The sequence below is a fragment of the Somniosus microcephalus genome, chromosome 25 (genome assembly GCF_052327205.1).
Source record: "Somniosus microcephalus isolate GS21.2 chromosome 25, FLI_Smic_1.0, whole genome shotgun sequence".
Taxonomy (NCBI): Eukaryota; Metazoa; Chordata; class Chondrichthyes; order Squaliformes; family Somniosidae; genus Somniosus; species Somniosus microcephalus.
This window is the reverse complement of record NC_141011.1, coordinates 31,196,014-31,219,957: the sequence shown is the minus strand read 5'-3', so window position 1 is coordinate 31,219,957 and position 23,944 is coordinate 31,196,014. Positions and strand designations below refer to the sequence as shown.

Below are 23,944 nucleotides of genomic sequence, written 5' to 3'. Positions count from 1 at the left end.
ATATTGAAAAATAGACATTTTAAAAGGTATGAGGAAGGGACAGAGGAATGTAATGGACAGCTCTTTCAGAGGACTAGCACAGGTACAATTGGTCAAATGGCCTCCTCCTGTGCTGTAATATTCTGTAATTCTGAATGTATAAGTATATTTTCTTATGACTTTAAGACGTTACTGCTTCCCTTCCTCAAAGACTGGATGAAATATTTAGCACTGTGATTGCTATAGGCACTTACCTAATGCTTGGTGTGAACATCTCAGTGAATTGTAGACTGAATAAAGCATTTGATCAGGAGATGACAGGCTATAATAGGCCACACAAGAGCCTAAACCGCTAACTAAGTAGGAAACGGAGTATTTGTTATGATACGTACTTGGGAGCAGCTGGCAAACTCTTCTCCTGTACTAATATTGTGACTGGGTTTGGGGGGGGTGGAATACTCAGGAAAATGGATTTCAAATGAATAACCTTAAAAAGAAATTGGATGTCCGTATTTGAATGGTTTCTAATTTGCTGCTTGAACGATTCCAAGCAACCTGGGTGCTTTGAGCAGGTTTTTGAAGCTGGCTGCTGACAGACAGACTGACAGCAACAATTAACTAATTCTGACATCTTCCTTATCAGTAATAATTATAATAAAGAGCTCCATGCAGCCAGTCCACAGGAGAGATCAAATTAACACCCAATCATCATCTTTCATAAAGCGATGAATAATTGGGAAAATAAACAGCACATTATTAGAAATCTAGTTCTACACAACTGTCTTGTTCTCTATTCCATTGGTAGAAATTCCAATTATAAAATCCCTGTGATAATGTTCACTTCTGCACTGAAGTATCAGCCTAGATTATGTGTTCAAGTAAAAAAAAAAGACTTGCATTTATATAGCATCTTTCACGACCACTGGACGTCCCAAAACGCTTTATGGCCAATGAAGTACTTTTTGAAGTGTAGTCACTGTTGTAATGTAGGAAACGTGGCAGCCAATTTGCGCACAGCAAGCTCCCGCAAACAGCAATGTGATACTGACCGGACAATCTGTTTTAGTGATGTTGATTGAGGGATAAACATTGACCGGGGATAACTCCCCTACTCTTCTTTGAAATAGTGCCCTGGCAACTTTTACATCCACCTGAGAGAGCAGACAGGACCTCAGTTTAACATCCCATCTGAAAGACGGCACCTCCGACAGTGCGGCACTCCCTCAGTACTGCACTGGAGTGTCAGCCTAGATTTATGTGCTCAAGTCTCTGGAGTGGGACTTAGAACGCACAAAATCTGACTCAGAAGCAAGGGTGCTACCCACCAAGTCAATTCTATATATAAAGGTACACATAATAAATATATCAAAAGTCAATTTTTCTCTCTTCCCACTCGCATTGGGCACCAGACAGATATAGTATACCCAAAGTGCATCATGCCTGTGAGGGTCTACAATTGCTTGAATTTCAACTCCTAGGCTACTAGCAATGCCCAGGCATATCCTGGCGCAGGCCCACACCCTGGCAGGGCCATATGCTGGGAACCAGAGGTGGAAACAGGAGGGCAACTGCAGGCCTGAGATCCTTGCAGCCTTTCTCCTGGTTGCTGGCCTCCGGGCCTTCTGGTTGCTGCTCCGCCAAAGATTCTGCTGGAAAGGAAGATGAACATTCCTTCTGCTCCTGTCCTCTTTGGGTGGCAACCCACCCCCACCAAACCCGACTGTAGGCAAGCCCCAAAAATTCCAGAGTAGCCCCATGGGGCGGAGATCTGACACAATGGGCTCGAATTTCCAAGCCCCATGGAGGCGGGTTTGGAGGCGGGAGTGGGGGGAAAATTGCAGAATCGGGGGGCACGAACCCTTCCCGCCCCCAACCCGCCTCCATGCCCGTTTTCCAGGAGGCGGGTACCTGACCTGTGCTGGGAGCCGCCTCCCCGAGGCAGGAATGGGATTAGTGCCAATTAACTGCCTGTTAACAGGTAGTTAACAGGCAGTTTTTGGCCTAATCCCTATTTTTAGCCCTGAAGTGTGGGCTGCCCGACGGCTCCAAACCACGCCAAGTTAGCGAGGTGGGCCGTCGGGCTGAAGGACTTGGAGGGTTCGAGTTGTCTGGTGTTCAGGTGTGTGATGGGTGCATGAGTGCAGAGGTAAGTGTGTTTGATGTGTGTAAAGTGTTTAAATAAGTTTTACTTACCTTTACTTACTAATGCAGGCTTCCTTCCTTCAGGTCTCGGGAGTCCCTCATCTCACCGGCACAGAAAGCAGAATGGCCGCGAGCTGTCTAACTGAATCTGTGGAGAAGGGCTCAAGTTAGAAGTCAGATTGTCAGTGTTTGACAGCTTCACAGAGCTGTCAAACGCTGATATTTCATCTGTCAAAAGCTCTTGACAGATGAAATGTCAATCCCTGACGTCACCTGTAACCGGGTGTCCCTTAATTGGCCTGCTGAGCCCGCTGGGCAGACTCAACAAGGTCAATCAAGGGAAAATCGCGTGGGTTGGCCACAAATCGATGGAGGCGGGACTACAACCCAAAATGTGGGAGTCCCGCCTCCATCACGTCCCCATTGACAAAATCCAGCCCAATGGGTCTCCACTCCAATTTTCTCGCCACAACGCTGGCCGTTTGAACTTGATAATTGGTGGTTTCACTCCTCCTTGCTACTTGGTTATTGGTACATAAGAAACATAAGAAGCATAAGAAATAGGAGCAGGAGTCGGCCATACAGCCCCTCGAACCTGCTCCGCCATTCAATAAAATCATGGCTGATCTATCTCAACTCCTCTTTCCCAGCCGATCCCCATATCCCTTGATTCCTTTAGTGTCCAAAAATCTATCGATGTCAATCTTGAATATACTCAACGACTGAGCATCCACAGCCCTCTGGGGTAGAGAATTCCAAAGATTCACAACCCTCTGAGTGAAGAAATTCCTCCTCATTTCAGTCCTAAATGGCCGACCCCTTATCCTGAGATTATGCCCACTAGTTCTGGACTCCCCAGCCAGGGGAAACAGCCTCTCAGCATCTATCCTACATGTTCAGTTGTTCATTTGTTGCTGCTTTAGGACATGAAATTTGAAAGAAATTTGCACAAGTGCAGGTGTGACGCCATAAATGTGACACTGGGAGTGTGACAGCTTAAATGTGACAGTTGGACAAAACACATGATAAATGCGTCCTTTTTATATATAAAATAATAGATATAGGGCTAGAAATTGGCCTCCTTTGCGCCTCCCATTATTGCCTCCGGGGGGGGCAATAATGGGGCACTAACGACTTACCAACTGGGCGCAGCGAAAGAAAGGACTCCCGCAAAATTCAATTGGGGGGGGGCGCGGTAGCGCTGGCTAAAACGCCTCGACCTCCTGCGCCCCGGAGATCATGATGTCATCCGGTGCGCATCGCCCTGTTACCGCCCCGGATCCTAAATTCGCTTCCGCCCCCTGCAGATTCGCCGGGCGTCAGCAACGGCAGCTGCAGGAGGGGGTCGTGACCTCGGCTGGCCACTTGGGGAGAGGTCATTAAAGGGATTGGTGGTCAGGTAGGCCAAAAAAAATTTCAAACCCCTTTGTGCTATATTTTAAAAAGTTTTTCATTGCCGCGATTGATCAGCCCTGCACTCACGTAGAGAGCGTGGGGCTGCTCCTCGCGGATCGCGGGTGCCGTCGCTGACCCATCCCCAGCCTTACCTTTAACTGCTGTGAGCACTGGCCCTTCCCTTTACGGGAGGGAAGAAGCCGGCGAATCCGGCAGCGCTGCACGGAATATTGATCAGCGCTCTGCCGCTCCTGCCCCATCACTCCCTTTAGCGCTCTGAGGGAAGTGGTTAGCGCTTGATTTAGCGCTCCACTTCCCTCCTGGAGCGCTACAACTGAATTTCGTGGAAGCCTCTCATCATTAGCGCCTGCCGATAATTTTTCCGCTTCCAAAGTTTTAGCGCCCCAAACGGGGCTATAGTGAATTTCTCCCCCATAATAGAAAAGACCCTTCGATTAAACCACTACTCTATTCAACTTCTCAACATGTTCTCAAATTCATTCTTTTTAAACCTTTAATTATCTGTTAAGTCTTTCTGTGATCTACATAGGTTATTTATTTTTATATATTTGTTCATGGGATGTGGGCATCGCTGGCAAGGCCAGCATTTATTGTTGGAGATAGTCATTGTCTGGCACTTTTGTGGTGCAAATGTTACTTGCCACTTATCAGCTCAAGCCTGAATGTTGTCCAGGTCTTGCTGCATGCGGGCATGGACTGCTTCATTATCTGAGGAGTTGCGAATGGAACTGAACACTGTGCAGTCATCAGGGAACATCCCCACTTCTGACCTTATGTTGGAGGGTGTAATGTATATACCTTTAAGGGGGGAACTATGTTTTACAGCTCATGTATACTGCAGTACCGGCAGTGACCACACCTGTATATAGCACTGAGTAGTAATCTGTACAGATCAGTTGCAGTGTGAGCCACGTTGAGTAAACACCTGCTGTACTGTTCTCCTGCAGTCTGTGTCTTATTATACACGGACGCAACATTGGCGACGAGGCAGGTTCGAACCTACCTGCAACTCTGCATCACCTCCCGGGGATTCGTTCCTGGAGATCAGTGGATTGGAGGTCAAGGCCAGAGACTCGGGCGTCGACCACGGGCAACCGCCCAGTCATCCAGCAGAGACTCAAGAATTGCGGGGGAGGCTGTCGAGAGCCAGGCTTGGCTTTCCAGTCGAGGTGGTCCAGCAAAACGGGCTGGCAACAGGTAGTGCGCAGACCCTTCCCAGACAGCGGCGGGCTAGAGCCCGACCGAGCGGCACAGCAAAGGGTTGAGCAACGTCGACGGGGGAGAGAGAGAGCGGGCAGAGCGCACGGCGCAGCCGGTGTTCAGGGGCCGAGCAGCGTCGGAGAGAGGGAGAGAGAGACGCGCAGAAACTCGCGAGGCGCCGCCATTGCCACGACGACCGCCGAGAGCGGCATTGGCAGCAGTGCAGGAGAAGCGCGCAAAACCTACAGGGCGCTGCCGTTGCCACGAGAACCGCCGGGAGTGGCGTTGGCAGCAGCGGGGGAGGAAGGAAAGCGCGGGAGACGCCATTTTAAGCCATTGGGAGACGCCATTTTAAACCACACCCAAAATGCCGAAGAGTGGCAGTATCACCGCATTTGACAATGAAGTCGAAGATTGGACTACATATGTCGAACGAATAGAGGTGTACTGCAAAGCAAATGAGGTGTCAGATGACAAGAAAGCGTCGGTATTGTTAAATTTAATGGGTGCAAAGACGTATGGTTTATTACGAAATCTAGTAACCCCAACGAAGCCAATGGAAAAGAGTTTTGAAGACATAGTAACGATACTAAAGGAACATTTAAACCCCACACCGCTGCTGATAGCAGAAAGATTCAAGTTTCACAAACGGAACCAGCATAAGGATGAAAGCAATGCTGATTATTTAACAGAACTGCGCAAACTATCGAAACACTGCCAGTTTGGAGCGGGACTGGCAGATACCTTAAGGGACAAGTTTGTGTGTGGGCTTCAAAGTGAAGGAACCCAGAAATGGCTTTTATCTGAAAAGGACCTTACGCTGGAAAAGGCTTTCAGCATTGCGGTATCATATGAAGCAGCAGCATGGGGCGCTGCAGAGATACAACAGAGACCGCAAGAATATGGCACAAACGAAATGTCATATGGAACAGAGAAGTGCTATCGCTGCGGCAGAACAACACACGACCAGAATGATTGCTGGTTCAAAGACAAAGTGTGCAGACAGTGTGGAAAAGTAGGACACACAGCACGAGTCTGCAGGTCGGGAAAGAAAACCAGCAATAAGAAACCTACCAAAGGAAAGTACAAGAAGGTACATAAGATGACGGAGAATAGTTCAGACAAACAAAAGAGTGATAACGACTCTGAAAGCAGGGAACTGAGTTGTCTGAAACTACATAATGTGATCACAACGGAGGATCACCGAACCATTTGGGTCACTCTCAAGATAGCAGGAGTCCAGGTAAAGATGGAATTGGACACAGGATCAGTCCTAACAGTCATAAACCGACTGGAGCGGCTATTCTCACACATACCCTTGAGAGACACACAAATTATTTTGAAGACGTACGCGGGGCAAAAAGTCTACCCCAAAGGAAAAATAAGGGTGACCGTTATATATAACGGTAAGGAAACACCAAAACTAGACCTGTATGTATTGCAAGATGGAGGACCACCATTACTGGGACGTGAATGGATCCGGAAAATACAACTGGATTGGCATTCCATACAGACACTGACTGTGGCTGACAAAAAGGATGACGACGTCACACCTGGGTGATTGTCAAAGATCCTAACTGACGCGAAAGAAGTGTTCCAGCAAGGACTCGGAACACTAAAAGACATGACAGCGACAATTAAAATTGAAGAAAACGCAAGCCCAAAATTTTTTAAGGCCAGACCGGTACCTTATGCGATCTGCCCAGCCGTCGAAGCAGAGCTGGAGAGTCTGGAACGTTCAGGTGTACTGTCCAAGGTAGACTGGAGCGAGTGGGCTACACCCATCGTCCCTGTGATGAAAAAGTCGTTGAGCAGCACGCCTGGGGAACCAAGGAAGGTTCGCATCTGTGGGGACTTTAAGGCAACAGTGAACCCGGTCCTTCACACCGTACAATATCCACTTCCACGGATTGAAGATATATTCGCCTCGCTATCTGGAGGGAAACGCTTCACTAAGATTGATCTGGCCCAGGCGTATCTGCAAATGAAGGTAGAAGAAGCATCAAAAAAAACCTCACAATCAACACCCATAAAGGTCTCTACCAATACAACCGGCTGGTATTCGGGGTAGCATCAGCTCCGGCTATTTGGCAGAGGGCAATGGAACAAGTCCTGCAAGGGATCCCAGGGACCCAGTGTTATTTGGACGACATCCTGGTCACGGGCGAAAATGACAGTGATCACCTTGCCAACCTGGAGCAGGTGCTCACTAGATTGCAGGAATATGGGCTCCGAGCTAACTGCCCCAAATGCGAGTTTTTTAGAAAACAGATCTCGTATTGTGGCCACGTTATCGATAAAGAGGGGTTACATAAGTCCCCAGGGAAGATTGAGGCAGTAGTCAAGGCTCCAGCACTGGAAAATGTGTCACAACTGAGGTCGTTCCTCGGGCTGGTAAACTACTACCATAAGTTCTTGCCAAATTTGTCTACAATACTACACCCACTGAACACCCTACTGCAAACTGGGGTGTCATGGAAGTGGAGTGACGAATGTAGACGAGCTTTCCAGAAGAGCAAAACACTAATCGCATCGAAAGAGGTATTGGCCCATTACAACCCGGCATTACCAATTCGGTTGGCATGTGATGCGTCACCCTACGGCATTGGAGCGGTGCTGTCGCACAAATTCTCGACGGCTCAGAGGCCAATAGCCTTTGCGTCATGATCACTAACCTCAGCCGAGCGTAACTACACCCAGATTGACAGGGAGGCCCTCAGCCTAGTGTGGGGAGTGAAAAAGTTCAATCACTATCTGCACGGGCAGAAATTCACCTTGCTGACTGATCACCAGCCTCTTGTCTCCATTTTTAATCCGAAGAAGGACGTTCCGGTGATGACTGCGCAACGACTACAAAGATGGTCACTTTTTCTAGGGGTGCACCACTATGAGATTGAATATAAGGGCACAAAACAGCATGGAAATGCTGATGGGCTATCACGTCTGCCACTGCCTACTGCGGAGGAAGCACCAGCAGTGGATCCTGTCGAAATATTCCATTCGACTATAGTTGAATACCTACCGGTAACTAACGCTTGTATCGAAAAGGAGAACCGAAATGACCCGACACTGTCTCGGGTATATGATTTGACGGTGAAGGGATGGCCAGCACATGGCAACTCACTGTTGCCAGCATTCTCGACAAGGAGAGAACAGCTGTCAGTGTGCCGGGGGACCTTGATGTGTGGATCCCGAGTGGTAATTCCACCCAAGTTAAGGGATAGAGTGCTCAATGAGCTTCATGAGGGTCATCTGGGAGGGGTAAAAATGAAAAGCCTAGCCAGGGCTTATGTGTGGTGGCCGGGAATCGTTAAACAAATCGAGGACCTGACCAAGAGCTGCTCAGGATGCCAGAAAGTCCAAAATGCACCACCACAGGCCCCTCTACACCCATGGGAGTGGCCCTCATCTCCATGGCAATGGGTGCATATTGATTTTGCTGGTCCATTCATGGACTCAATGTTTTTAATAGCCGTGGATGCGCACTCGAAATGGCCTGAGGTCATCAAAATGTCCTTCACCACCACGGAGAAAACTATTGCAGTCCTATGGACCATTTTTGCCAGGAATGGCTTGCCAGAACAGATTTACTCCGACAACGGACCACAGTTTGTGTCCGAAGAGTTCCGGAGGTTCTTGAAAAAGAATGGGGTAAGGCATTACACATCCGCCCCGTATCATCCAGCCACAAATGGATTGGCTGAGAGGTTCGTACAAACCTTTAAGAAGGCAATAAAGGCTATGTACAATGACAGCATTCCGCTGCAGCACAAGGTGGACAATTTCCTGTTCGCCTACCGGAATGCGACACATGCAGTCACCAACCAGGCCCCAGCCATGATGTTCTTTAACCGAAGGTTAAGATCTCGCCTGGATTTTCTCAGACCAAACGTACGAAGAGATGTTGAGAGTAAGCAATTCCAGCACATCCATGAGAAGCCAACAAGGAGCTTCAATGTAGGGCAACCAGTCTTGGCCCACGACTACCGAACAGAAAAATGGCAGCCAGGAACGATATGCACATGGCAGGGCCCACTAATGTACACAGTGGACGTTGGGGAGAGCATCGTGAGATGCCATGCTGACCAGATCCTAGAGTCACGGGAACAAGTCTACCCCATGCCTCGCCCATACGTACCTGGTGATGAACCCGATGTACAGGTCGCATCTACCCCAGAAACAGCATCGGAAGCTGATGAACCAACCGACGACAGGGGGCCAGAATCGCCTCCGCACCAAAAGCAAAACATTCGGGAAAGGCGCTATCCAGAAAGGATCAGGAAGCCTCCCCAAAGACTGAATATATAAATAGACTATTTTCAGCTAATGTTGCATGTTAAAAGTGTTAATTGTAATTAGTTTGATATTTAATTGTTAAATGAGTGTTATGGTACTGTTAATCTAAAAGGGGAGGAATTGTAATGTATAGCCGGCAGTCATCACCGGAACGCCCTTCTTCGGATTAAAAATGGAGACAAGAGGCTGGTGATCAGTCAGCAAGGTGAATTTCTGCCCGTGCAGATAGTGATTGAACTTTTTCACTCCCCACACTAGGCTGAGGGCCTCCCTGTCAATCTGGGTGTAGTTACACTCGGCTAAGGTTAGTGATCATGACGCAAAGGCTATTGGTGGCATAGTGGTTAGCACTGTTGCCTCTCAGCGCCAGGGACCCGGGTTCAAATCCGGCCTCGGGTGACTGTCTGTGTGGAGTTTGCACATTCTCCCCGTGTTTGCGTGGGTTTCCTCCGGGTGCTCCGGTTTCCTCCCACAGTCCAAAGATGTGCGGGTTAGGTTGATTGGCCATGATAAAAATTGGCCCTTAGTGTTAGGGGGGATTAAATACGTGGGGTTACGGGGATAGGGCTTGGGTGGGATGGCTGTCGGTATAGGGACCGGGTGCTAGGGTTTGGATGATCAGCCATGATCTCGTTGAATGGCGGAGCAGGCTCGAAGGGCCGAATGGCCTACTCCTGCTCCTATCTTCTATGTTTCTATATACCTTTAAGGGGGGAACTATGTTTTACAGCTCATGTATACTGCAGTACCGGCAGTGACCACAGCTGTATATAGCACTGAGTAGTAATCTGTACAGATCAGTTGCAGTGTGAGCCATTTTGAGTAAACACCTGTTGTACCGTTCTCCACAGTCTGTGTCTTATTATACACGGACGCAACAGAGGGAAGGTCATTGATGAAGCAGCTGAAGATGGTTGGGCCTAGGGCACTGCCCTGAGGAACTCCTGAACGATGTCCTGGGGCTGAGATGATTGACCTCCAACAATCACAACCATCCGGTAGTTTCATGGTCACCATTACAGATACTAGCTTTTTTATTCCAGATTTAAATTCCTCAGCTACCGTGGTGGAATTTGAACTCATGTATCCAGATTATTAGTCCAGGCCTCTGGATTACTAGTCCAGTAACATGACCACTATGCCACTGTTCCCAAGCTAAGTAGTATCCTGCTACTTGATTCATTCTCAGGATATGGGTGTCACTAGCAAGGTCAGCATTTATTGCCCATCTCCAGTTACCCTGGAGAAGGTGGTGGTGAGCCGCCTTCTTGATCTGCTGCAGTCCACGTGGTGAAGGCACCTCCACAGTGCTGGTAGGTAGGGAATTCCAGATTTTGAATAGCAACGATGAAGGAACGGTGATATATGTCCAAGTCGGGATGGTGTGTGACTTGTAGGGGAACTTGGAGGTGATGGTGTTCCCATGCACTTAACTGCCCTTGTCCTTCTAGTTGGTGGAGGTCGCGAGTTTGGGAGGTGCTGTCGAAGAAGCCTTGGTGAGTTGCTGCAGTGCATCTTATGGATAGTATACACTGCAGCCACAGTGCGCTGGTGGTGGAGGGAGTGAATATTTAAGGTGGTGGATGGGGTGCCAATCAAGCGGGCTGCTTTGTCCTGGATGGTGTCTAGCTTCTTGAGTGTTGTTGCAACTGCACTCATCCAGGCAAGCGGAGAGTATTCCATCACACTCCTGACTTGTGCCTTGTAGATGGTGGAAAGGCTTTCGGGAGTCAGGAGGTAAGCCACTCGCTGCAGAATACCCAGCCCCTGACCTGCTCTAATAGCTACGGTATTTATGTGACTGGTCCAGTTGAGTTTCTGGTTAATGGCGACCCCCAAGATGTTGATGGTGGGGGATTCGGCGATGGCAATGCCATTGAATGTCAAGGGGGCGCAGTTAGACTCTCTCTTGTTGGAGATGGTCATTGCCTGCCACTTATCAGCCCAAGCCTGAATGTTGTACAGGTCTTGGTGCATGCAGGCATGGACTGCTTCATTATTTAAGGAATTGAAAATGGAGCTGAACACTGTGCAATCATAAGCGAACAGCCCTACTTCTGACCTTATGATGGAGGGAAGGTCATTGATGAAACAGCTGAAGATGGTTGGGCCTAGGACGCTGCCCTGAGAAACCCCTGAAGCGATGTCTTGGGGCTGAGATGATTGGCCTCCAACAACCACAACCATCTCATTTGTGCTAGGTATGACTCCAGCCACTGGAAAGTTCCCCCGCCCCCCCACCCCACTATCCCCATTCACCAGTTTTACTAGGGCTCCTTGATGCCACACTCAGTCGCATGCTGCCTTGACAGCAACGGCAGTCACTCTCACCTCATCTCTGGAATTCAGCTCCTTTGTCGATGTTTGGACTGAGGCAGTAATAAAGTCTGGAGCCGAGTGGTCCTGGCGGAGCTCGAGCTGAGCGTCATTGAGCAGCTTATTGGTGAGTAAGTGTGGCTTGATAGCATTATGAGCTACTGAATCAATAATTCACCAGGCTGTGCATTCAGGGAGTTGCTTGTTTTGGTTTGCTTTCGGCATCATTTTTCCAGTCACATACTACTCTATTGTTTAATAGAGAACGTCCGCATCCAAAGCCCTTGCCTTTAGCAGTCTGCAGTTGCTCTAATGGCACTGAATTCTGATGAAGTAACACTAGTATCAATGAAGTGGGAGCGTGACGCACTATCCACACCTCCTTGCACCGTTGGTGATTAACTTCAGTGCAGTGCGCTTTGTAACAAGCAGAAACCAAAAAGGAGGGAAAAAAAATCACATTTGAACTATTTAGTTATTAGCTCATAGACTATTAAAGTACCTTTTACGTCAATGAAAACATTATCAGTTAGGGCATGTCCTTGCTGCCCAGGAATTCAGGGGAGTTGTGCCCTTGGCAGCAGGCCATTGGTGTGTGCCGTTAAAATTTGGAGCAAAAAAACGCCTACAGGCACAAAGCACCCGGAAGTAGCTGTAAAACAGTTGGAAATTACATTTTAATGAGGTTAGTCCAGGGCTGGGAATTTCCTTCGAGCTGTTCCTGCTCCTCCACTGTAACATCAGGGATGGGCAATAAATGCTGGCCTTGCCAGCGACGCCCACATCCCAGGAACAATTTTTTTTTAATTACCAGAAGAGGGGCAAAGAGAGAGTATGTGAATAGATTACATAAAAGGGAACCCAGAAGTCTTTTATAAACACATAAATCATAAAAGGGTAGTCAAAGGAAGGGTGGTACCGATAAAGGACCAAAAGGAGATATTCTTGTGGAGGCAGAGGGCATGGCTAAGGTACTAAATTAATACTTTGCACCAGTCTTCACTAGAGAAGGGGATGCTACCAATGTAGCAGTCAAGGAGGAGGCAGTAGCGATATTGGATAGGATAAAAATAAAGAGGCACTTAAAAAGTTGGCAGTCCTCAAAGTAGAAGAGTCACTCAGTCCGGACGGGATCCATCCTAGGTTACTGAGGGAAGGGTGGAAATTGCGGAGGCTCTGGCCACAATCTTCCAATCCTCCTTGGATAGGAGGTGGTGCCAGAGGACTGGAGGATTGCAAATGTTACACCTCTGTTTAAAAAAGGGGAGAGCGATTAAACCCAACAACTACAGCCCAGTCAGCCTAACGTCAGTGGCGAGGAAACTTATAGAAACAATATTCCGGGACAAAATTAATTGGCATTTGGAAAAGTATGGGCTAATAAATGAAAGTCAGCATGGATTTGTTAAAAGCAAATCGTGTTTGATTGACTTGATCGAGTTCTTTGATGAAGTAACAGAGAGGGTTGATGAGGGTAATGCGGTTGATGTGCATATGGGCCTAGAAATTCAGTGGGCTGCGCCACCAGTTAGCGCCCAAAGAGGGCACTCAGTGGCTTTAGCGCCACTGGCCACGCCTCCCGCGATATTTAGCGGGGCGCTAATGGCGGCATTAGCTTGTAGCGCTGCGCCGCCACCGATGACGTCATTGGTGTGCGCAGCGCCCCGCTCCCGCCCCGATCGCGATATTTGGTCGCGCCCGCCTCTGTAACGCCGGTCGCAAATTGCGACCGGTTCACAGGGCCTACCTGTGGCGGTAGTGGTGCAAATTAAGGTGGAGGTGCGGGGCGGCCATTTTTTCCGGTGGCCGCCTGCCAGCACCTCCTCGCGCCGCCCTCCCCGGCCTCCTGATCCACCCCCCGGGCAGTGCCGGCTGTGTCCCAAAAGCCCGGCACTTCTCGGTGTCGGGCTCTTTTGCTGGCACTCGCGATCGGTGATCGCGCTGGTGCAGGCCCCTCCCCCTTAAGAAGGGGAGGAAGGCCTGCAGTACAGCAGCGCGCCGTGCCACAGCATGTGGCGCTGTGGCACGTAGCGCGGCGATATTCAGTTTGAGTGCCCCAAGTGGGACGCGGGGAGCCTCGAGCAGTGCCCCGAGTCCCTCTTGGGGCGCTCCCACTGAATATCGGGAGGGCGCAAGCGGCTCTGGCCAGAGCGCAAATTCCGGCGCCCAGGCGAGCTTGGCACGGTGGCATAGTGGTTAGCACTGTTGCCTCACAGCGCCAGGGACCCGGGTTCAAATCCGGCCTCGGGTGACTGTCTGTGTGGAGTTTGCACATTCTCCCTGTGTTTGCGTGGGTTTTCTCTGGGTGCTCCGGTTTCCTCCCACAGTCCAAAGATGTGCGGGTTAGGTTGATTGGCCATGATAAAAATTGACCCTTAGTGTTAGGGGGGATTAAATACATGGGGTTACAGGGTTATGGGGATAGGGCTTGGGTGGGATGGCTGTCGGTGTAGGGACCGGGTGCTAGGGTTTGGATGATCAGCCATGATCTCGTTGAATGGCGGAGCAGGCTCGAAGGGCCAAATGGCCTACTCCTGCTCCTATCTTCTATGTTTCAAATGCGGCGCCACCGAATTTCTAGGCCATGGACTTTTAGAAGTTGTTTGAGAAAGTACCACATAATAGACTTGTTAACAAAATTATAGCCCATGGGATTATAGGGACAGTGGCAGCATGGATACAAAATTGGCTAAGGGTCAGAAAGCAGAGAGTAGTGGTGAACGGTCATTTTCAGACTGGAGGGAAGTGTGCAGTGGTGCCCCCAGGAGTCGGTGTTGAGATCACTACTCTTTTTGATATATAATGACCTGGACTTGGGTGTACAGGGCATAATTTCAAAGTTTGCAGATGATATGAAACTCGGAAATGTAGTAAACAATGAGATGGATAGTAACAGTCTTCAGGAGGACATAGACAGATAGGTTCAGGGCTAGGGCAGGAAGAATCTTGGGGAAAGCTTAGTTGGAGGGCAAGGAGAAGGGACGGATGCGGCAGAGGCAGTTGAATGGATGATCCCAATCTTAGTCGCAAAGAAGTCAATGAGCTCCTTGCACATTGTTGGAGGTGAGGGTGGAGGGGAGGGGAGAGGTTTAAGTAGACAGTTGGTAGTGGAGAAAAGAAGCTTCCTGAGTGTTGTTGGAGCTGCACCCATCCAGACAAGTGGAAAGTATTCCATCACACTCCAGACTTGTGCCTTATAGGTGGTGGAGAGGCTTTGGAGAGTGAGGAGGTGAGCCACTCGCTGCAGACTACCCAGCCTCTGACGTACTCTAGTAGCCATGGCATTTGTAAGGCAGTTAGACTCTCTCTTGTTGGAGATGGTCGTTGCCTGGCACTTGTGTGGCACGAAGGTTAGTTGCCACTTATCAGCCCAAGCCTGAATGTCGTCCAGATGCTGTTGCATGCTTCATTATCTGAGGAATTGCGAATAGAGCTGAACACTGTGCAGTCATCTGCGAACAGCCCTATTTCTGACCTTATGATGCAAGGAAGGTTATTGATGTAGCAGCTGAAGATAGATGGGCCTAGGACACTGCCCTGAGGAACCCCTGCAACAATGTCCAGGAGCTGAGATGAATGGCCTCCAACAACCACAACCATCTTCCTTCGTGCTAGGCATGACTCCAGCCAGTGCAGAGCTTTCCCCCTGGTCCCCATTGACTTCAGTTTTACTAGGGCTCCTTGATGCCACACTTGATTGAATGTTGCTTTGATGTCAAGGGCAGTCACTTGACATCTAACGTCTCTACTTACCCATAGAAACCGGGTGGCAGGCAATTAAAATGGCTGGTTGTACTTACACCCACTGATCCTGTTGCCTTTACGCGTGTTCCAATATGAGCAGGCGAATAGGACACCCACACAAGGTAGCAGTGTCCTCATTTAAATAAGCAGATCAAACATAATTTAGACCAGACTACAATTTTCACCGAGGCTTGCGCGGGAAAGACATTGTGGTTTCCCCACCAGGCCAACTTGCTGGCAGGAGGAACCTGGGCCAGAAGAAGGCCCAACAGCTAAGTTGTTTTCATTTTCATTTATTTGCTTGTGGGCCAGGAGGAGCAGGAGTGCTCCTCTTGGCTCCACAAGGAAACCTTGGGCTTCCCCAGCCCCAGGCTTCCCTCCTTCTCCTCCGACTGCGTGGCCCACCTGACCCTTCTCCCAACTTCTTACCCTGGACTGCCAGGGTCATTCCTTCAGGTACCACCCAAAATCCCACTCCTGCCCGCCGGCCAGCTATCGCTTCCTAGCGGGTTTGGGTGGGAGATGGACGGGGGCCCATGCAGATGAGGCCTGTGAGTTACATAGAAACATAGAAGATAGGAGCAGGAGTAGGCCATTTGGCCCCTCGAGCCTGCTCCGCCATTCAATGAGATCATGGCTGATCATCCAAATTCAGTACCGTGTCCCTGCCTTCTCCCCATATCCCTTGATTCCTTTAGCCTTAAGAAATATATATAACTCCTTCTTGAATATATTTAATGGATTGGCCTCAACTGCCTTCTGTGGTAGAGAATTCCACAGGTTCATCACTCTCTGGGTGAAGAAATTCCTCCTCATCTCTGTCCTAAATGGCTTACCCCTTATCCTTAGACTGTGACCCCTGGTTCTGGACTCCCCCGCCATCGGGAACATCCTTCCTGCGTCTAGTCCTGTTAGAATTTTATAAGTTTCAATGAGATCCCCTCTCATCTAAATTCCAGCGAGTATAAGCCCAATCGACCCAATCTCTCATCATATGTCATTCCTGCCATCCCAGGTATCAGTCTGGTGAATCTTCGCTGCACTCCCTCCATGGCAAGAACATCAGATAAGGCGACCAAAACTGCACACAATACTCAAGATGTGGTCTCACCAAGGCCCTCTCGCTACGAAGGCCAACATACCATTTGCCTTCTTAACCGCCTGCTGCACCTGCATGCTTACCTTCAGCGACTGGTGCACAAGGACACCCAGGTCTCGTTCCACTTCCCCTTCGCCCAATCTATTGCCGTTCAGATAATAATAATTAAAATATTAGTTAGTTAAAATCTCCCGGGCCTCATGCTGCAAGCGGTCGGATGGTTTGCCATCCGCCTCGGACTCCGCCTGCACAGCTCCCAGCCGGGAGTTAAAATCGGGGCTATAGAATTCTACATCATAGAAGGAGGTCATTTGCCACATCGTGCCTGTTGAGCCTCTCTGAAAGAGCTATCCACTTACCCCCCTTACACTACCCTTTCAAATGTTCCTCTTTCAAATATTCATCCACTTCTGTTTTAAGCGATTATGGATTTTGGTTCTCTTATTGTTTCCGGTAGGAGATTCCATGTCCTAACAATTCTGATTTATTCTCTCCAGTTGCTGCCTCACTGACATCAGATCAAAGCATCAGCCAACTCGATTGGATTGAAGCCTGTCAGCCATCTTGGCATAACCTAGGAATAGCCTTTCATAGCCTAACACGGGGGGAGGAATTGCTACGGCCACTCTATAACAAATGAGTCGTGAAGTTTTCCTGTATTCAATGCAAGTTCTCTGGTCAATATTTCTTCTGGAATGACAAATGTAATCATAAAGACACATCACCGACCAGTTCCCTGACTGTGCGTATTGGTTTGTGATGGGAGTCCTTTAATGATGTGCCAGGTTTGGGAGGATTCATATTTTACAATTGGCACAATCTGAATTGCTGCATTCCTGTTGTTTTTGAATATCGATTGAGCCATTTTTGAAAATTAGGCCTTGAGGGCGATTTGTTATAGCTCTGGGCTGTAAATGCAAATTTGCAAGTTGGATTACTTCTCAGCACTTTGGTGCTTCATTCAGGGCATCCGGCCATTCAGCAATTGCCAGCTCTGAAATGCCCGGGTTCACTTTTCACTGGCCAACATTTTCAATTCTCACCAAAGTCTTTCTTTTGGAAGATTCGACATGTCGTTAAGAGGGACTCACTGTAACTGGAGTGAATGTGAGTGATGCCGGTACAAATAATAGATGTGTTTATCCAAACTGTACACTGCCTGCTTTTAAATTACTTTCAATTCTATGTGAGGAACACAGCAGTATTATTCACTGAAAAGCCAGAGGATATTTTCTTTGAGTGTTGTGAAGCAATATGTTTCTGGATGCTGAGGACTGAGCTTGTTGCCAGTTTAATGAGTGCAAGGCATCTTTTCAGCACCAGACCATGCTGCAGTTAGCAGCATAATAAAAGTTCCACTGTCACTATGATTTTTACTGTATACCCAGTATAATAACTCTATTCTGTCAGTAGAATTTAACTACTTCTAAAGCACCACATCACACAAATGAAAACAAGCAGCAAACTTCACAAAGACATTCTGTTACTTCATCTACAAAAAATGCATTGCCTCATGTTGATGGAAATGTAACCTTTATTCTGATAAAGTGGCGCCCTGCCAAATGGGGATGTTCTTTGCATTGCTGTATTTTTCATTGTTAGAATATTAGGAAAATGTTTGGCATCATTTAGAGGAGATATCACTGCAGCCACAACACACACTCTGAATACAAACGCTTTACATTGTCAGGCACACCCAGCAAGGCAAAGCAAGTTCAAGTGGCGAGCAAGCTAAATGTAAGCCATGAATAAGTGGCGCCACTATTTCGTCTGAAGGTGATACAAGTTTTATACCAGAAATGGGATCATGAATCAAAGCATCAAGGTAACACTGACGTTATAAGGATGATCCTGAGCTTCCGGTCGCCTGTCACTTTAGTTCTCCACTCCATTCCTACTCTGACCTCTTCGTCCTCCGCCTCTTACACTGTTCCAATGAAGCTCAACATAAGTTCAAGGAACAGCACCTCATCTTTCAATTAGGCACTTTACAGCCTTCTGGACTCAACATCAAGTTCAACAATTTCAAACCATAACCTCTGCCCCTATATTTTTTTCTTTCTCTCTCACATGGCAGCTGTCTTTCATTCTGCCAGTGCCATTTACACTTCATCCAGAGTCATCTTTTGTTTCTTAACTTGTCCCATTACCAACTCCTTTTGCCTCGCACCATCATCCCTTTTGTCTTTTAATCTCTCCTGCCTTCCATCCTATCACAGACCTTCCCTTATGTTCTTTCCTCCCCTCCCCCCCCTTTCCCTGCCCCCACACTTGCTTAAACACCTGTTCCATCTCCAGCTTTTTCCAGTTCTGACGAAAGGTCATCGACCTGAAACGTTAACTCTGTTTCTCTCTCCACAGATGCTGTCTGACCTGCTGAGTATTTCCAGCATTTTCTGCTTTTTATTATAAGGCTCCAACTGGCCTATCTGTGATAATGTAATTATCAGTTACTGCATAGAATGGGATGCTAACTTGGCAGTAACCCCACTTTCGATGGAATTACTGCAAATTGCAGTTTTATTCCAGTGAATTAAACAAACATATGATAAATTAATACACAATGAATAACACACCAATTAAACCAATTATTGTGCATCAGAGGTGTGGTAAACCACTTGTTGTTGTTGTGTTGTTACACACTGTTGTACCTATGCATGCCTCAACATGTCTCGGCTGGCTCCACCCACACAGGCCCAGGTATAAAGGTGATTGACCTGCAGCCCCCTGCCTTCTTGGAACCCAGTCAACCACGAGAGGCATGCTCTGTTCTTTGCTAATAAAAGCCTTTAGTTACTCTCTTAACTTTCAGTCTTTTATGGGTAATTGATAGCGCATCAATTTTATTAGCAAAAACAAAATGTCGACATTTGCTGAACAGCAGGCTGCTGCACCAAACGCTGAGCAACAGGAGCTGCTGCGAGCCCTCAGACCAACATGCCTGGACCTAGAGGCAATTAAACTAAGCCAACCGCTCATTTACTGTAATAAATCCTAGTACATTGTCTTCGGTCCCTGACACAAACTCCGTTCCTTAGCCACCGACTCCATCTCTCTCCCTCACCACCTTCTCAACGCCATGATTTAAAAATTCTCACCCTTGTTTTCATCATTGAGAGGGGGACAGTACCTGAGGAGAGAAAACCGTTAACAATATCAGCTAACATGGGAGCCAGAAAAGGAAGTTGGGTGGTCAGCAGTTTAGGCCTGATGATCCTTTCTTAACTTACTGGTTGAGATGAGAACACTGGACTCATTTAAGAAACAACTCGGTGCTGTACTGCGAAGATTGTTCGATTTGGGAATCTGGAAGAATGAGATAAAATGGGCCAAAGGACTTTCTTCATCCCAACCCACCTTGTGAACTTTCGGCAAATCATGTGCAGTTTATCTTCATTCACTGCCTGTGTTAGGAATGCAGTGACTAAACGTACAACTGTCAGAAAGACATCCAAAAAGAAATTAGGCCTATTCCAATCTACTGCATCAATGCAGCAGTTTCTATACACTGATATATGCTAATAAATGCTAATAGATATTGTATCATAAAGTGAAGGTGGAGTAGAGAGCCATGGAGACAGATGGTCATGTTGCCCCTGCTCTACGTCTGCTCGTGGTGAGGGAGTGGTACTGAGATTGATGTTTGAGTGCCAGCTTGGCCTCTGAGTCAGAATGTCACGGGTTCAAGCCGCACTGCAGGATTTTGAGCAGATAATCTAGGCTGGCTCCTCAGCAAGGCTCCCTCTACTTTGCCCAACAAAATAGCTTTAATCTGGCCTCAAAACGAGGGTGGATGTTTGATTTCACTAATCAACCATTCATATGGCCTCTCTGAATTATTTAGCAAATTTGTATTCGCTTTTTCCCTCAGCATTTCTCTCCTTACTCCTCTCCTGCTGGCACTACCATGCTGATTGGTCCCTGGTATCCTGCTCAATTGGCTGATCTTCATGTGTGAGTGTAGACTGGCTGTCAACAATGGGGGGTGCATCACAGTCGTGCCTAACCCTGTGCCCTTTGAATGCCCACACATGTTCATTTTCAGCAGGGATAATTGGATTGTGATTGAAAGCAGAAACCCTGGAGCTTTAAATCATAATTTTGTTGTTTTCAGAGAGACTCTGAGCTGATAATTGTGTTTCACACTTATTATTAACGTGTGAACTTTTTGCTTGTTTGTGCTATTTTGAAGCTGTATTTGCTGTCAGCGGGCATCCTCCAACCCAAATATATCATCATCAGCACAATCCCTTTTCAGACTCTACTCACACATTAGAACTTGATGTTCTGATGCTACAAGATCTTCTTTACCTTGTATAATTTACATTTGGATAAATCGATACTTTATTTTGTCTGCATGATCAATCATTGTTGATGCTAAAAACTGAAGTCTTTTTGAGAATAGTGAATGGCATTTTGCATCTGTTTAGCAAACTGTGCGGAACATGTCAATCACAAATACTGTAAGACCTGGGAAAATATATTCAGGACCTATTCAGATTGGTGGTCACATTCTCTGAAACGTTTCTTTATTGTTATGCATGCATGAGAAATCTGCAGTCATCAAAGAGATGAAACAAGAGTCAATTCAGAGACCAGCCCGAGAATCACATGGTGAACTATCACCATCTATTGAACCATCAATCGGTAAAAACCAGCAACAATCTGTGGGATTGGAGGATAGCCAAAGTTACAACCTTATTCAAAAATGGAGGAAGGGACAAACCAATTAACTACAGGCCAGTAAGTTTGATCTCAGAAGTGGGAAAATTGCTAGAATCCATCATCATCAGGGACAGAGTGAGTACTTGGAAAGTAAGGGGATTAAGAGAGAGATAGAAAGATCAGGTAATCGAGGATTAAAAAGATAAAATTGTCATAATTAACAAAAAAAATCCGAGCCGACACGGTGGGCTGACTGGCTGAGTCATGTTCCAGTATTCCTATTTCACACTTTGATGAGCACAAAATTTGCTAAAAATATTTAACAAAATGGGATTTGACATTATCCGTGATCTCTGTTGTAGTAAAATGCATAAAAGCCGCATTTGTAGAACTTTCAATAAGCAAGTAATATATAATAATCATTGTCTGTGTGAGTTAGAGTAACATTTTTATATTTGATCTGCAGGTTATTCATTCGGATGCATACTACTGTAAAACTATCCTCGATGATAACAGTTCCTCTGCCCTCATCATTCTCGGCTTTGTCCTAATGTCCCCACTTATTGTGATTGCTATGGTGACCTACTGCAGCGTAGCACGCCGCCTGCGCCTCTTCCTCTGCTTCGTACCCTACTCCAGAGCCGTCTACAAAGGGATGAAGTGGACTGGGCACGACTACCCCAGCTGCTGTTGCTGTGGAAAAGAATGGGACAGCAGTTTGAAGGCTTGGGTCTGACAGTGTTTTAGATGATCTGAATGTACTGCAGACTGTTACTGCATTTGTATAATAATCTTGTGTTCCATCTTTTGTCTTTTGCATTGTGAAATTATTAAGTGACATTTTAATATTTAAATCGAAACAGCTATTGCTGAAAGTACACACCAGGTCCCTCAGCATTTGTAAAGAGAAGAGAAAGATTGATGTTTTGGGTCGAGACGTGCATCAGAGTTAACTCATCATTCTGAGCTGTTGTGTATTTCCAGCAATGACAGCTTTTTTCTTTTTAATTTTATTATTTTAAGTAGGAAAATATTTATTGCAGTCTCTTTGAATGCGACTAGTAGCCTCATGCATTTTCAACTATTTTTCATAGCTTTGCCTGTCTCTAAGCTATTGGATAGTTTCTGTTACTCCACACCTATATTGTACACATCTATCTATAATGATAGATTAAAAACCTTACATCGGAGTGCATTAAACTTCCTAAGTAAACTTGTCACACTGTAATGACACCCTCCCCCCCCCCCCAGCAGAGATACTGCAGCACTCCCACTGGTGGGAAGGTTTTATTACAGTGTGACAGGTTTACATAGGCAGTTTAATGCAGTCAGATGTAAGATTTTTAACATATTATAGATAGATGTGCATCATATAAATGTGGAGTAACAGAAACTATTCAACAGCTAAATGTGGACATAGGAATTTATAATGGAAATATAAAAATAAGGAGAGAAATATATGACTTTAAAATGGGGACTGAATGACATCTACATGTCCTGGTCCAATTATCCCCCAGTGTCTAACCTCTTTTCACCTGAAGGCTACACTCCCCGTGTGCAACACCAAGGGAGATAGACTTGCGTGTGCCAATGCAAAGAAAATAGTTAAAATAAGTGCAGAAACGAGGAAAAAGAGAAAACAAAAGCAAACAATTTGTGATGGCAGGAAAAGAAACCCGATTGTGACAAGGGGCCTAAAGAGAGTGATTCTTGAGCAGAATAAGACAATGAAATGGGAAGCAGCGTAACATACAGTGCAGGGTTTAAACAGAAACAGCAAATAATCAATATAGAACAGAAGGAAGCACAGATATGGAGAGGAGGAAACAAAAAGGAGAGCGGCTATGACAAATGAAAAGTAAGCAAATGGGTTGAGACCAGAATAAAATTTCCCTGGTTCAGTTACAGAGGCAGCGTGGCGCTACAAGAATAGTGAAGAAACAGCAACTGCTTACATGGAAGAAACATTGGCCCCGATATTTACGATGGCAAGATTTCCAAGCAGTGGGGAGGAGTTCTGGTCGGGAAACCCGGCAGTCCGGGTTTCCCCGAACCCTGTGGAGTTTTTAAACAGCATCCCCGCCCAGAAGCCAGCCTGATTGACAGGCCTGTCGGGTGGGGAACGCTGCAGCAGAGGCTGCAGCCTATGAGCAGGTAAGTTCATGCTGCTTGGGATAGAGATTGCCGGGGCAAGGGGTGGGTACAGCATGGCTTGTAGGGTCGGGTTGATCACGGGGGGGGGGGGGGCGGTGGGGTCGGAGACAGAGTGAGGTAGAGATGGGAGGGTTGGTGATCGCGGGGAGAGGTCCCATCGTGAGGGGGGGGGGGGGGTGTGTCAATGATCACAGAGGGCTCTGATCGTGAGGGGGGGTCGGTGATCTCAAGGGGGTTCTGATCGTGGGTGGGGGTCAGTGATATCGTCGGGGAGGGGGGGAGGCAGTCCAGTCGTGGGAAGGGAAGCATGTTAGCTTGGGGGACTGGGAGGAAGCACTCCTGGCCCAACAGCAATGCTGGACAGGCACTTGCCTCTTCCACACAGCAGTCCTCGCCTCCCTTTAGCTGCCAGGTTAAATTTAAAATGGAGATAAAATCTGAGGCACGCAGCCTAATTAAATTATTTAACTGAGCAACTCGCCTACCTGGGAACCGGTTAGTTGCCCGCTCCGTCACGCCTCAGTTAAAACCGGAAGTGGGCATATTCGAGGCTGGTTGGGTTCAGATTTTAGATTTTTAAATTTTTACATCCCACCCGACCCAAACATCCCATTTTGGGAGATTAAAATCCCCCTTATCAGGAGCAACATGACTTTTATCAGAATGAGCAAGCAAACTTAAATCATGTGAGTTGATCTCACTGCTGTAGTGTGTTCAGTAATCTCCTGCGTTCTGCTGCCATCTTTGCATTAACGTGTACCTGAAACCACTTTTACCAACCTGAATGTAGCGTGCCCAGTGTTCCACTAACTGCCGTTGTGTGGACGTTTGTTGCTGACAGTGCTGTTAATGGACCATCACAACACCACGCACTGTTCTATTCTGTGGCAGAACTGCCACATTCAGTGTTTGCAAAAATAGCCAGAAGGAAAA

At 47.2% G+C, this 23,944-nt stretch overlaps 1 protein-coding gene across 1 annotated transcript in view; it reads left to right on the top strand.

The window, feature by feature from the left end:
- The window catches only part of tmem88bl (transmembrane protein 88b-like), a 44,993-nt gene extending 21,900 nt beyond the window's left edge, over positions 1–23,093 (top strand). The window contains exon 2 of the mRNA XM_085967085.1: positions 21,324–23,093. Within this exon, the coding sequence (XP_085823211.1) occupies positions 21,324–21,593 (270 nt within the window). The 3' untranslated portion in view covers positions 21,594–23,093. The remainder of the gene's footprint in view (positions 1–21,323) is intronic.
- The last annotated feature ends 851 nt before the right edge of the window (positions 23,094–23,944 follow it).